The sequence below is a fragment of the Setaria italica genome, chromosome V, assembly GCF_000263155.2.
Source record: "Setaria italica strain Yugu1 chromosome V, Setaria_italica_v2.0, whole genome shotgun sequence".
Lineage (NCBI taxonomy): Eukaryota > Viridiplantae > Streptophyta > Magnoliopsida > Poales > Poaceae > Setaria > Setaria italica.
The window spans coordinates 28,915,172-28,928,694 of record NC_028454.1 but is presented as its reverse complement, the minus strand read 5'-3'; the positions used below and the strand labels follow the sequence as shown (position 1 = coordinate 28,928,694).

The following is a 13,523-nucleotide window of genomic DNA, read 5'->3' as shown; positions in this document are numbered from 1 at the left end:
GTGTCGATCTAGCATAGGGGTTGTGCAATTAGTTTTGTAATTAGACTATGTTTAATACTGCTAAGTAGTGTCCAAACATCCGATGTGACATGTGCTAAAATTTAGCACATGCCTCCCAAACACCCCCCCGAGTCTAGCTCAACTTATTAGAGTGGGAGGTGTGATCGTGCACTCTAACTATCCATGTTCAAGTCCCCTCTAGTTTGAATTTAGGTGCTTATATATTTCTTCTTCTTTATGAAAAATTACCTAGCTCCTCCTAGGTTGATCTAATTTAATCCACTTTGCTTAGTTGTTAGAACCAGCCGTAACGATTGCTATATGAGAAGTGTATATCATCTTTCTTAGTCATTCTCCTCCTCGTATAATAGTAAATTAGTATGAAATAGTAAGGTCCTGTTTAGATCCACCCAACTAAATTTTAGCTGCTTTAGCTGAGGGCAACCAACTAAAACTAAACTTTAGTTGGGTGGTAGATACTCCCTTCATCCTAAATTGTAGGTCGTTTGGTTTTTTAGTTGCATAGTTTTTATTATGTATCTAAATATAGTGTATGTCTGGATTCATAATTGTCTGGATGCATAAATATCTATTAACTTAGAAAAGTCAAAACGACGTACAATCTGAAATAGAGTGAGTAATACACTAGCTAAAATTTAGTTAGGGATCCAAATAGATTCTCAGCTAAAGTTTAGTTGGTGGGATCCAAACAGGATCTAAATCTGAACAAGAGAAGATAGCATGTTTTTTTCATTATTTTATGACTTTTTGGCATGCATTAATAATTTTTTTGAACAAACATCATAAATATTTATATTTCAGCAGAGAGATGCAGTATAATAAACGGAAACACGAAGCTATTGAGAGTGGAAGTGATAACGATCATAAAGACTTAAAACAAAATCCTTATTCATGATAGATTTTATCCTGAACCGTTTTTCAGGGGCGCACAGGACACAACATGTTTCATGAAAGACAATCTGCTACCAGCAAAAATGAAAATATTCTCTGTAGTCAGCCTTCGGCCTTCCTTCCAGCGACCGAACAGGCGGGTAGGGTTCCTTGCGGAGTTGCGGTCGAAGCGGCCACGCACGCCTCTACGCCTCCCATTACACAGCCCCACACCACGACGGCACGACACCGCTACACAGCCCACCCTCCACCTCGCGCCTCCAAAACCCTTCCCCCTCCTCACCCCGTCCTAGGGTTCGCGCCGCCCCGCCTCGCCGCGCCGCGCCGCCCCCGCCGCAGCCATGGGGTCGTCGCTCCCGCCCAAGGAGGCCAACCTCTTCAAAGTCATCGTCGTAAGAACGCCACCTCCCCGCTCCGGTCCTCCCCCACCCTCGAATCCAGACGATCCGTTCCCCCGCGAATCTGCCTGCTCCGTGGTTCGGTTCCGCTCGATTTGGCACGCTGGCGATCCGAGCTGCTGCAGGGGAGTGTGCGGACGCTGGTGTTTTGCTGGTTTGGCAATCGGCTGTGGTCGTTAGGTCGTGTGTGCAGCTCTGAGAAGCTGCGGTAGCTGGATGACTGAGTCCCTCCATAGAACAGCTGTAGGCTGTTAGCTCCGGAAGCATTGCTTTTAGCACTAGTGGATTGGTTGCAGTTCGAGCCGCATGAGCCGTGTTCATCTGTGCATGACCATGTTTGGTGATGTTTAATTTAATGTGACTAGTGAGATTATGAAAAAAGTGCCTAGTGATTGGGTGGTAATGTTGTCTCGCCTCGAGGACCTTGTTGATTGACCTTAGCGACATTAGAGTGATTGACTTGATGAGGTATACCTAATCCAGTATAGGTCATTGTATTATGCATGTACTCTATTAAGGAGTGGAGTCTGATCCTAGCCTTGCAGTGAAGGGATGGAAAACTGGTTTGTTGTGACATGGGTACTGAAATCCTTGCACCGTTCTTGGTTCATGTTGTTCAAACTCTGGAGTGGATTAATTTTTTTAGCATAAGGGCCTTTTTTTTTTAGCTTAGAGTCGAAAGTGCTAAGTTGGTTCTTGGTTCTAAAACTCTGAACTAGCTACTATCCGATTCTGATGATAATAAGAGGATATGCCTTCTGAATATTTACCAAAGCTGGACATTTGAGGATGGTACTCAGAATGTCCTTCTATCTACAGGTCTTAAAATTGCTGAGTTTTAAACATATGCATGCGACCTCTTGAGATATCTTGAGGCCTGCACAAGCTAGCCCATTGTGGCCTTAATATTGGTGTGCTCTATGTTTCATGGTATCATTTCTTAATGTTAAACTCTGAGAGTTTCTTTTTGTTAATGTTTTGTTGACAGAAATCCTATGAGACTAAGCAATATAAGAAAGGGCTTAAGGCTGCAGATTCCATACTAAAAAAGTTCCCAGAGCATGGTGGTATGTTGAAAGATACGATCTGGTTCTGTAATTACTCTACTGCTTCATAGAGTATCTCATTCCCTCTATATCTTGTTCCATCTAGAAACACTATCAATGAAGGGTTTGACGCTAAACTGCATGGACCGGAAATCTGAAGCATATGAACTTGTTCGACGTGGTCTGAAGGTTATCAATTAGTGCAATCAATTTTGGTTAAGTCTTTTTTCTGTTGTTGTTCTGATGATTATACAAAGTATCAGAACTAACATGCGTTGAACGTTTTGTAGAATGATCTGAAGAGTCATGTCTGCTGGCATGTCTATGGATTGCTTTACCGATCAGACAGAGAATACAGAGAAGCTATAAAATGTTACAGAAATGCTTTGAGGATTGATCCAGATAACATAGAAATTCTTCGCGACTTGTCACTTCTCCAGGTTGGTGTAACTTAACACACTATTTCTATTTCTTTCTTTTGGGACACTGGTTTCTTTTGTTTTGCCTCAGTAAAACTTTACCAGCTAAAATATTCAATACTCCAGTTACCTTTGGCCCACATAATTTTCTGTGCATTTCTCGTTGTTCATTACTGAAATGGTCAATAAGCATTTCTTCAATGCACCTTATTTTGTTCAGGATCTTAGTACTAGACATATAATGCCAGAGGAAGATAATGAAGATTGTGCAGATTTGTATGAGCAATGGCATAACTTCTGCCATATGCCAGTGCATATTGCTATTTGAATTTTTCACTATCATCCTTCCAAAATTCAAAGCAACAGTGCATCACCAATCATTTTTTCCAGGATAGGACCATTTCTGACTCCCAATATGTGGATTTCACTTTTTCTCGCAGGCACAAATGAGGGACTTGTCTGGTTTTGTTGAGACTAGGCAACAACTTTTGTCCTTGAAGCCAAGTCACCGCATGAACTGGATCGGTTTTGCGGTCGCTCATCATTTGAATTCCAAGTATGCCACTTTATAAGCAATGCTGATTTAGGTCCATCTTATACGATTAAACATATTATAGCTACTTGGGCCTCTGCTGCATTTTTTAGGTGTAAAACACAATCGTGAAAGTCCAGTAGCAAATATGTATTATTCGAAATTGTTGAGTGTTATTGGGTATAAACTGTGGGCTGACTCTAATCTTATTGGCTTATGGCTTTCTTTGTTGCATAATTATTTGATTGCTCTGTGTCATCATTGTTCGTACCCAATACTACTAGGTATAATGTGCCTGTTTATTTAGCCTTATTTCTGGTAATTGCCTAAAGGCCTATTAATCCAGGGTTTGCCCATAAGGCCCATGGCATCCTCATGTCTATATACCTTATTTCTTATAATTGAATTTACATCTTGAAAATGTTTTTTTTTCGAACATCCAAACTTGTCAATTTCTTTTGGTTTATATTGAAATTTATCAGATGAGAGCTTACTTATCCATTTATTGATGATCTGCTCGCTAACACCCTAATGTTAAGCCGAAACATGTACGGTATGGAAAAATTCATCACTTACTGTGGTGGTTTCTGTTTACCTATTTGTAGTTCCTCCAAGGCAATAGAAGTATTGGAGGCATATGAGGGGACACTGGAAGATGATTATCCTCCAGACTATGAACACAGTGAAATGCTACTGTATAAGGTGCCTGTCACATGTCTCTTATCTTTCTTGGATAGGGTCGCAGTTTTGCTTATTGGTATTGGTTTTAGAAAATGTTTAGTGCTGTGCTGCGTATTGTGTATTGGGTTTATATGTCTTTATGCCATCTAAATTTGTTTATTAGTTGTAGTTTAGTGTTAGTGTTTCGGTGTCAGTTACTCAGTGTTTATGTTCACCGTGTAGTATTTTGTTCATTTGCATTACATTCACTTATGTTTCCTGCCATGGAAAGCTTCTTTTGTCAGTCAGTCAAATAAGTGGCTCCTTTTTTTCTTCTAATTTTCTTGGCTTTTGGTACAACACACATTATGAATTTATGATGACGTTCCTTTCTTTTAGGCTTGCTCTTATTCAGCTATTAACTTACAAGTTCATGTTATGCTCCTAGAATATGAATGTTATATTATACTCAATAGTGTCATGTAATCTTTTTTTATATAGATATCATTGTTTGAGGAATGTGGGATGCTAGACAGAGGCCTTGAGGAAATGCAGAAGAAGGAGAGCAAGATTGTGAGCACTATCCTTTTGTATTATATTGTTTGTATGTGGTGGTTGTTGGGAGTCTCTGAACAAGATGTTCAATAACATTTTTTGTGCCTGTTCATGTTAATTTTGTGTGCCAGGTTGACAAGCTATCATTTAAAGAACAAATGGCATCTGTTTTGTTCAAACTTGGCCGCTTTGATGAATCTGAGAGCATTTACAGATCACTGCTTTTCATGAATCCTGATAACTATAAGTGAGTTACTTGTGTCCCTTTTTTATACATATATTCAGCCTTAATTTTGGGCCACCGTCTTAATGGGTATGGGAATGTGACTTGTGCTGTTTCTTTGGGTATGTTTGGTACTTCGGGTCTGTGCAACCAACCTTGCCAGAACTTTTGCTAGGCAAAGTTTTGTCCAAGGTTTTGTTACCTGCAGTTGGCCTAGAGTTGACTTGAAAAATGCATAGGATCTGACCAAAGGACTGTAGGCATTACCAAAACTAGTAAGGTTGTTTTGTGCACGAACCAAACACTACACTCTAATTTCTTTAGCATGCTGTGAAAAATATATGTACCTCCTTTCTTTCTATAACACTTTCCTTATGCTGCCATTATATTCATAATTTACATTTTGTTACTCTTGTGGATTAATTAGTTCTCACTGGTTCTTCTCAGATACTTCATAGCTGTGCAAAAGTGCCTTGGGCTATATGCTGATAATGGTCAATATTCTGCTGAAGATGTTGAGCGCTTAAGCGCATTATATGACTCCCTTAAAGAAAACTATGCTTGGTCATCAGCTGTTAAGGTAAACTATGTGAAACTGTAACTTCATATTTATTGCAGTACTCTATTTTTTAATCCACTACTGAGCTTTCAAGTGATACAAAAATAATACCTTTAACATTGGCATGCCTAGTTTTATCCTATATATATGAGGATAAATTCTACTTTCCTTGCATGTATTTGACTATTTGTAGTAAGCAGGGCATGTGCTTGAGAAGCCATGAATCTAAAATTTTTACATTTTTTTTTTGCAACAGCGTATCCCTCTTGATTTCCTGGAAGGTGAGAAATTCCTGGAGGCAGCAGACAATTATGTCAGACCTCTATTAACAAAGGTAAGTGATAGTTGATTTTGTTGTTTTCTCTCTTTCTAGTCCACATGCTTTTGTTATAATCAATTGTAACGGCATAACATTTTTTCAGGGTGTACCTTCACTTTTTTCTGATTTAAGCCCACTGTACGAGCATCCTGGCAAGGTAACACTAGTTGCACTGCACAATATTAATTCTGTACTTCATTTACTGATCATCATGGAAGTCGGAGAGCCGTTTCATATGCGAATTTTAAATCCTATTGACAGGCAAACATACTGGAGCAGTTATTTCTTAAAATAGAAGATTCAATTAGGACTTCTGGTTGCTTTCCTGGAAGGTAATCCATAGTGCCTGTCTGCCTGACAACTATTGTGAATGCGTCCTCATTCAGTTGTGTTGCTTATTAATTTGTTGTTGGTTACCCAACCATTATGTGGTGTCGTTTTGCAATTCATGAAGTACTTGACATCTTGACCAGAATCCTTTTGGAGATGATAAGATGGTTATTAGAGGCATTAATCCTTTTGGATATTGTATAAGATGGTTCTGCGAGGCAATGCTTCCTAAATACACGAAAGACCACTTGTTAAACTATGCAAAGTTTTCATGTGTTAAGTAGGGATACCGGATTTGCCAATGACTGTAATGCAAAATGTTTATAGATAGTTTTGCCCCACTTTTCAAGCTCGTGCTTGTTAATGATCACTGTTACTTAATCTTACTGTCGATAATTCTCTTATTGCCCTAGAAAGCAGTTGTTGAGCCTGATTGGTTTGTTGCCAAAATTTTGGCATGCCAAAGTTTTAGCAAGCCAAAAGTTGGGCAACAATCTTGCCAATACTTTGGTAAAATAAGTGTGAGATGTGGGCAAATTTTCGTAGCAAACCAAGTAGTGGCCAAAAGATTGGCTTGCCAAAACTTTGGCAGCAAACCAATCAGGCTCGTTACAACTAATGGCATACTGATAGTGTCAATATGCGAACATTGTCTTATTTACTATTTATTTTCAATGTCTTGCTTTGCAGTCCACAAAAGGAGCCTCCTTCCACACTATTGTGGACCCTGTTTTTGATTTCCCAGGTTTGCAGTTGCTGTGCCGTTTTTACATACATTTCTCAAAACTTTTTTAGAAATATTATGGTCTCTAACAGTCATGTTTTCTCCCAATCTTATCTAATGCAGCACTATGACAGAAGAGGCCAGTTCGAGATTGCTTTAAGTAAAATTGATGAGGCAATATCACATACACCAACTGTCATTGATTTATATTCAGTAAAGGTCTCTCTCTCTCTCTCTCACACACACACACACTTGAAACTTGAATTAATTTCAGCTTAAATGCAGTGGTTTTGTTGCCTACCGGTTTGTTTGTTTGATATATTGCTGTTCTCTTCTGTTAATCTATGTGTCTGTAGTGACCCAGCACTGACCCCATATAAACTTGCCAGCATCATTATGATTTCTAGCGTTTTCTGTTGTATGTAAGGTTAAAGGGTTCAAACGATTATATCAAATTAAGTCAGGCACAATGCTATGACTATGCTAATACCCATGCTTCCTTTCCAGGGAAAGATATTGCAGCATGCTGGCAATTTTGCAGCAGCAGCTGCATTAGCAGATGAAGCTAGGTCCATGGATCTTGCTGATCGTTACTTAAACAGCGAGTGTGTTATGCAGATGCTTGAGGCTGACCAGGTAACTAAATTAGGAACAGTACCTTTTTTCCTGTAACCTTTATATTGTTATGAATGCTGTTTTAGAGTGCAGTCAAGTCAATTTATCAACTTACCACTCGTGTCAAAAGGCTTTTAGATTTGTCGTGTGGAAATGATAATTTTAGGTTTGCCATCAAAAGAATTTTTGTATAATTGTTTTGGAGGCAATGACAATTCAAATGCCGGATTCAAGAGCATGAAGGGAATGATACAGATTCTCTAGTATTTATCCAAAATGAAAGCACATTTTATTTGCTACCTTTCTTACATTTAGCTCTTTCTTTTTACTTATGAAGGTTGGGCTTGCTGAGAAGACTGCCGTCTTGTTTACAAAAGATGGGGATCAACACAATAATCTTCATGACATGCAGTGCATGTGGTATGTGCTCTCTCCCCTCCTCTATCCATCTTTCATGTTCTCATTCTATCTCTAACTTGATGCTATAATGCTTTAGGTATGAACTTGCTTCTGGTGAGAGTTATTTCCGTCAAGGTGATCTCGGCAGGGCCCTAAAAAATTTCTTAGCAGTTGAAAAGCACTATGCTGATATGACTGAAGATCAGTTTGACTTCCATTCATATTGCTTACGGAAAATGACACTTAGAGCATATGTTTCTATGCTGAAATTTCAAGATCGTTTGCATGCTCATGAATACTTCCACAAGGCTGCTGCTGGAGCTATCAGGTAATCTTTGTTTCTGGTGTTTTTTTATTACTTAGTGGTTCTATTTAGGATATTTGTTGATGCTAGCAAACTGTAGGTGCTATATGAAACTACATGATTCTCCAACAAAATCTTCTACTGAGGAGAATGATGAGATGTCAAAACTGCCACCTGCTCAGAGGAAGAAATTGAGGCAAAAGCAGAAGAAAGCCGAAGCGCGTGCTAAAAGGGTAATCTTATTTTGCAGAAGCTCACAATTGGACCGTGCGCGGTAACTTGCAGGATCAGTGTTACCTAGTTCTCTTATTTTGCTCCCCATACTCTTCCAGGAGGCTGAAGAGAAACAGGAGGATGAAGCAGCGTCATCCAACAGTTCAAAATCTGGAAAGAAACAAAATGCAAGACCAGTTGATCAGGATCCACATGGTGAAAAATTAATCCAGGTATTCATCTTCACCGCAAGGCCTTATATAATTATGTCATTCCTATCCATCTTCTGTGCACACAATTTATGACTTCTAATTCTTTGGTAAGTTGTTACTCCCTTCATTGCAAATTGTAGGTCGTTTTGGCTTTTCTAGATACATGATTTTTGCTATTGACATAGATGTACATTATGTCTAGATACATAGCAAAATCTATGTATCTAGAAAAGCCAAAATGATCTACAATTTGGAACGAAGGGAGTACTTATCTGTGTAAGCTGGAAGTTGGAACCTTAGTTTATGCAAATTCTTGCTCGCAGATTGAAGATCCGCTTGCAGAAGCCACGAAATACCTGAAGCTCCTGCAGAATAACTCGTCAAGCTCATTGGAGACCCATATACTTTCATTTGAGCTCAACATGAGAAAGCAAAAGGTTTTACTTGCTTTCCAGGTATAGAGTTTCTGTCTATTATGATGCTGTAGCGCTACTCAACTCTCTCTTTATAATTTTTTGCCCTTTGTTTACATCTTGATATGCTATGGCAGTGTGATCTGATTCTTTTTGACAAAAAGTTCATGAAAATGCTCCTAACATTTATATCTATGTAAATTCATTGATGCTAGTTACGCTCTGCCTATTTCATAATTATAAGCTTACAATGTCTAGGTATCAACATTATAGAGAATTGCCAAATGCAATGCCTCTTCTCCTAGCAATGTCATTGAATCTAAATATTCCAAATCATTTCTGAAGAAGTGTACATGTATGAAGAAAGTGTTAAATGTGTAAATGCTAAACACTGCATGTTTGTTGGCAAGCAGAGGGTGGTGTTGAATCCAGCCATTTTTTTTTACCATTAGTTATAGGCTAGTCGGTGATAATAACTTTGTTATAATATGGGAAAGTGGGTGAAATCATCCTTGGATAGGTGGCATTTTATATATTAGTTCCTAATGAGACATTGTCATGATCCCCCAATTCTCATCTACGTCTACGGTAAATGCTAATATGTGAGTGACAGATTCAAAAAAAAAGTTGTTAATTTATCTAGTTGAAAGCATGATTAGTATTATAATGGTTTATTTGCGACATGATCTTAATTTGTTCCATTTTTTCAACGCTTGTCTTAATCTTTGTAATCCATCTGTAATTTCAGGCGGTTAAACAGCTCATTAAATTGGATGAGAACAATCCAGATAGTCACCGCAGTTTGGTAAGTTTCCGAAAGTACACCATGCGTTAAGTTCTTCTTTCATGAACAATGTGGCAAGTCATAAGAAACTCTCTTTATTCATTACGCTAACGATCTAGCAGCTATCTAGATACCAGACTTAAGGTTTTCCTTAAATATTTATGGTCTGAGAACAATGCCTTGAACCCACGACATATTTTGTGAAAAGGAACTAAATGCCATGTACATGTTTTTTTTTCATTAGATTAGAATTATCTCATGCCATACAAATTGGGTGTATTTTGAAGTCAAACCATAGGAGGTTTAAAGCTGTGTTTCCCTTCTGGTTTGGATGTAAGTTGGTGAGCATAAGGCTGTTCATGGTCTTTCCTTGTCCACTCGAAATTAGATGCCTATAATGTCAAGGAAGGAGTCACTATTGCATTATATGTGTCCATGGTTTCAGGGCCTTGCTAATAATTTCTAGTGCTCAATTTCTTTGTGATAGCACTTAGACATATATAATCATAGTTTTGTAGCCATTTTGCATAAATTGAAGTGTAAATAATTGGAAATGGATATGATGGTGAACTGGTGAATCCCATCATCTGTGATATAGTTGTTTATGATACTGCTCTTTTGTAGAATATCACAATGCTTTCTAAGCCACTTTGCTTAGGTGCCACATTAGTGGTCAGTGTTATAGGTTGGTGAAGGGCTTGGAGTCAAAATGAGTTATAAGTTGTTGATGGTGGCTAGCCACATTAATGGTGCTTTTATTATTAGTATACATATACATTAATTTATTGTTTGTATTTAAAATACTTCAGCTGAACAATAAAAAGACAAACCCAATCAATTTATTTTGTTGCTATTTATTTACTACTTGATCTGTGTTTGCAGATAAAGTTCTTCCACAAGATAAACAGCCTTCCTACTCCTGTGACTGATTCTGAGAAGCTAATTTGGAATGTCTTGGAATCCGAACGACCAGACATAAGGTTCTTAGCTGATAATTGCTCGGTCGCTGCATGTTTTTATGAGCTTACATGACTAGCAAGTTTTTGCAGGCAGTTACATGGGAAGTCTCTCATTGAAGTAAACAGAAGTTTCCTTGAAAAACACAACGGTAACTACTCTGATGTTCTTTATTGGTATTTTCCTGATCAGGAATCTTACTCGTTCTTGTCAATATTTCTTTCGCAGCTTCGTTGACGCACCGAGCAGCTGCTGCTGAAATGATGTATCTCTTGGAGCCAAATAAGAAGATGGAGGCAATTAAATTAATTGAAGATTCGACAAATAGTACATCTTCAGGGTAAAGACAAAAAACACCTCTAATTTGTTTACCTGTAATGTACAGAGTGTTTACATTTTCCCAATTTTATACAGAAATAATGTGCTTGGTCCTGTGAATGAATGGCAAATTCAAGATTGTGTTGATGTTCATAAATTGCTGGAGACAGTCTTTGGCGACCAGGACGTTGCAAATAGTAAGTTCCGAAATTGCTGTACCTGTATTGTGTCACATGGTACATTGTTTTGCTCGCAGTGATGTAGTTTTTACATTGTTTTGCTAGCATTGATGTAGTTTTTCTTTCCTTGTGTTCCTCATGACCTTGATTTCCAGCATTACATGAATTCATGCCACTTGGTGTTTAATATTGCACTATTCTATTAGTAATTTATTTGCTACTTCCGCTGCCATGTTTTGAGGATTTATGCTGGTACTTTCTCTGTACTTGATAGGACCATTAATATGGTCACAATGTCGGTGCTGGATGCTCCTGGCATGATATCTGCTTATATAGTGTGCCAACAGATCCTGTTTATTAATTGTACGCTCAGGAATAACCTTACTTGTCAACAGGGTGGAAGGCTCGCTGTGCAGAATATTTTCCTTACTCGACATACTTTGAAGGCATCAAGAGTGCTATTGCAGCCTATGTTGTTGACCATAGTCTCGAGAATTCACCAGAAAATGGAATTGCCCCAAACCCTCAGCTGAAACCAAAGGACGGAGAGCTGGGCACTTTGAACGGGACTCTGCATATTGTTGATGATTTGAGCAGCCTAAGCATTCGGTGATGCATCAAATAGCTGCCTGGTTACATCTGGAACAGAAAATATTTTATAACTGGAGCTGGTACCCATTTGACCAAAGTGCACACAAACACAAAAGGGGAACAAAGTGCCCTGGTGCAACTACTTGTCGGCGCATTTCATTTGAAGAGTAAATTATTGGTTGGGGGCTGAGGTCTTTTCAATCTGGTTATTATCTTGGTTCCAGCTTGTACCTTTTTGTTGCCATTTTGTAGACAGTGAAAGAATAGCCTTTCGCCCCAGATATGGTGAAGTTTGCGCCGGCGTTTGTTGCCTGGCAGCATCAGGGTGCGATGATTCATTTGAAGCAGCGGGTCATGGATTCATTGTGTGGGTGGTTCGCTTGTCTACCGCTGCTCGCTCACTCTTGTTGGACTACAAAATTTTGGCATAAAGCAGGTGTATAATGTTAAACCTTTTTCAAATTTACAACTTGTGTTTCGGGATAGTTTGGTGTGTCGGCGGTTGCCTAAATCCCTTTGCTTTTGGTCCTCAACGTTGTAAATTAGTTAATCATCAACATAGAAATTGTATTAGTTGTCCTGAGAAATAATGATAAATGTTAACTGAGGGTGTTCCGCATGTGCAATATTTTTAGAAGCCTGGATTCACGTGTTTGATGGGAGGTGACATGATGTTCTATTTAATCCAATGTTATAATGTGGCCACGTAACATTGACCCGTCTCTTTAAAATGGAATCGTGCAAGATGAACGAACTGTGTTTTCAGCCCAACATCTATTTTGGCGCAACCACGTCGCTGTGCTGTTTGTTGGCGTTGAAGCCACGCACGATCAGTACAGCCACCTCTCGGTGTTCAAACAGTCAACTTTGTTTAGTGCTTACCGGAAATCGAACAAGGTTTGATGTCGTGTTTCAGCGATGAGGTGATTGTCTAGTCTCTCCTTCCGTAAATGTTCGTCTGCAATGCAGTTTCAATTAAAAAAAAGTAAATTCAGAAAGGAAAAGAAGCTTACAATAATAAAATCTGGAGGTGTGGTGCGCCGTGCCCGTGCTCCCTTACAGTACAGCATGACTGCGGCCGCGCTCCGGCAGGCTTCAGCCTTCAGCAGCTTGCACGACACAACCAGACGGAACACGCGTGGACCGGCCGGCCGGCGCATGTTACAGCAGCACCGGCCCGCCCCGGCGTTGCCTCATGCCTGTTCACGTGCCCCGGCGTGGCGGTGTCGTCGTTGGTGGCCGAAAGGAACGCACCGGCGCCTCTTTGGCTGCGGCCTTTGGGCGTGGCGGTGCCAGCGCGGGCGCAGGAGGCCCACGTCCCGGGTCCGACGAGAAGAGACGGCCACAGCGCGCCGTCGGCCGGTGGGTTCGCGTCGCGCGGGCGGGAGGTGGGACCGGGACCGTGTCATGTCGGCGGGCGCTTGCGCGCGCAGGTCGCGGCAGGCAATAAAATAGTTGGCGCGCATCGGGGCCGGGGAGAGACCTCGAGCCTGAGCTGCCGCGCCTCACGTGCTCCCGTTCCCGAGGCAGCTGCAGCCTGCAGGCGGCGCAGCTGCGAGCGGTGCGGCCCGTGATCAGAGGAGCGAATCAATCTCGTGGTCGTGGTGGCTCCCCAGGCCCGGCCGGAGCCGGAGCAGGACAGGAGCCGCCCCGGGATTCGCCTCGCCCCACCCGGGCCTGGGATTTGTCTTTGGGGGTGTTTGGGAAACCCCTGTTAAAGTTTAACACCTGTCACATCGGATGTTTGGATGCTAATTAGGAGTACTAAACATAAGCTAATTACAAAACTAATTGCACAGATGGACAACAAAATCGCGAGACGAATCTATTAAGCCTAATTAGTCCATGATTTGACAATGTG

At 40.3% G+C, this 13,523-nt stretch overlaps 1 protein-coding gene across 1 annotated transcript; it reads left to right on the top strand.

Annotated features, from left to right (window-relative positions):
• The first annotated feature begins 1,114 nt into the window (after positions 1-1,114).
• On the top strand, positions 1,115-12,310 carry LOC101770443 (N-terminal acetyltransferase A complex auxiliary subunit NAA15). The gene is made up of 26 exons (XM_004969116.4): positions 1,115-1,304; positions 2,299-2,377; positions 2,463-2,545; positions 2,647-2,796; positions 3,216-3,331; positions 3,913-4,009; positions 4,469-4,540; positions 4,654-4,769; positions 5,193-5,325; positions 5,561-5,638; positions 5,727-5,780; positions 5,885-5,955; positions 6,644-6,698; positions 6,801-6,896; positions 7,185-7,313; positions 7,630-7,712; positions 7,789-8,019; positions 8,096-8,228; positions 8,328-8,441; positions 8,744-8,875; positions 9,582-9,638; positions 10,500-10,597; positions 10,667-10,725; positions 10,803-10,914; positions 10,989-11,089; positions 11,467-12,310. Exons 1-26 carry the CDS (start codon positions 1,254-1,256, stop codon positions 11,682-11,684), a joined length of 2,718 nt encoding a protein of 905 aa, XP_004969173.1. The 5' UTR covers positions 1,115-1,253; the 3' UTR covers positions 11,685-12,310.
• Positions 12,311-13,523: the final 1,213 nt, after the last annotated feature.

What these genes read in the sequence shown, in the direction of transcription:
- LOC101770443 (XM_004969116.4), top strand. Translation starts at nt 1,254, where the DNA reads ATGGGGTCGTCGCTCCCGCCCAAGGAGGCCAACCTCTTCAAAGTCATC. An exon ending in TCAGACCTCTATTAACAAAG is followed by an intron (nt 5,639 to 5,726) that starts GTAAGTGATAGT and finishes ACATTTTTTCAG; the next exon opens with GGTGTACCTTCACTTTTTTC. An exon ending in CATGACATGCAGTGCATGTG is followed by an intron (nt 7,713 to 7,788) that starts GTATGTGCTCTC and finishes ATAATGCTTTAG; the next exon opens with GTATGAACTTGCTTCTGGTG.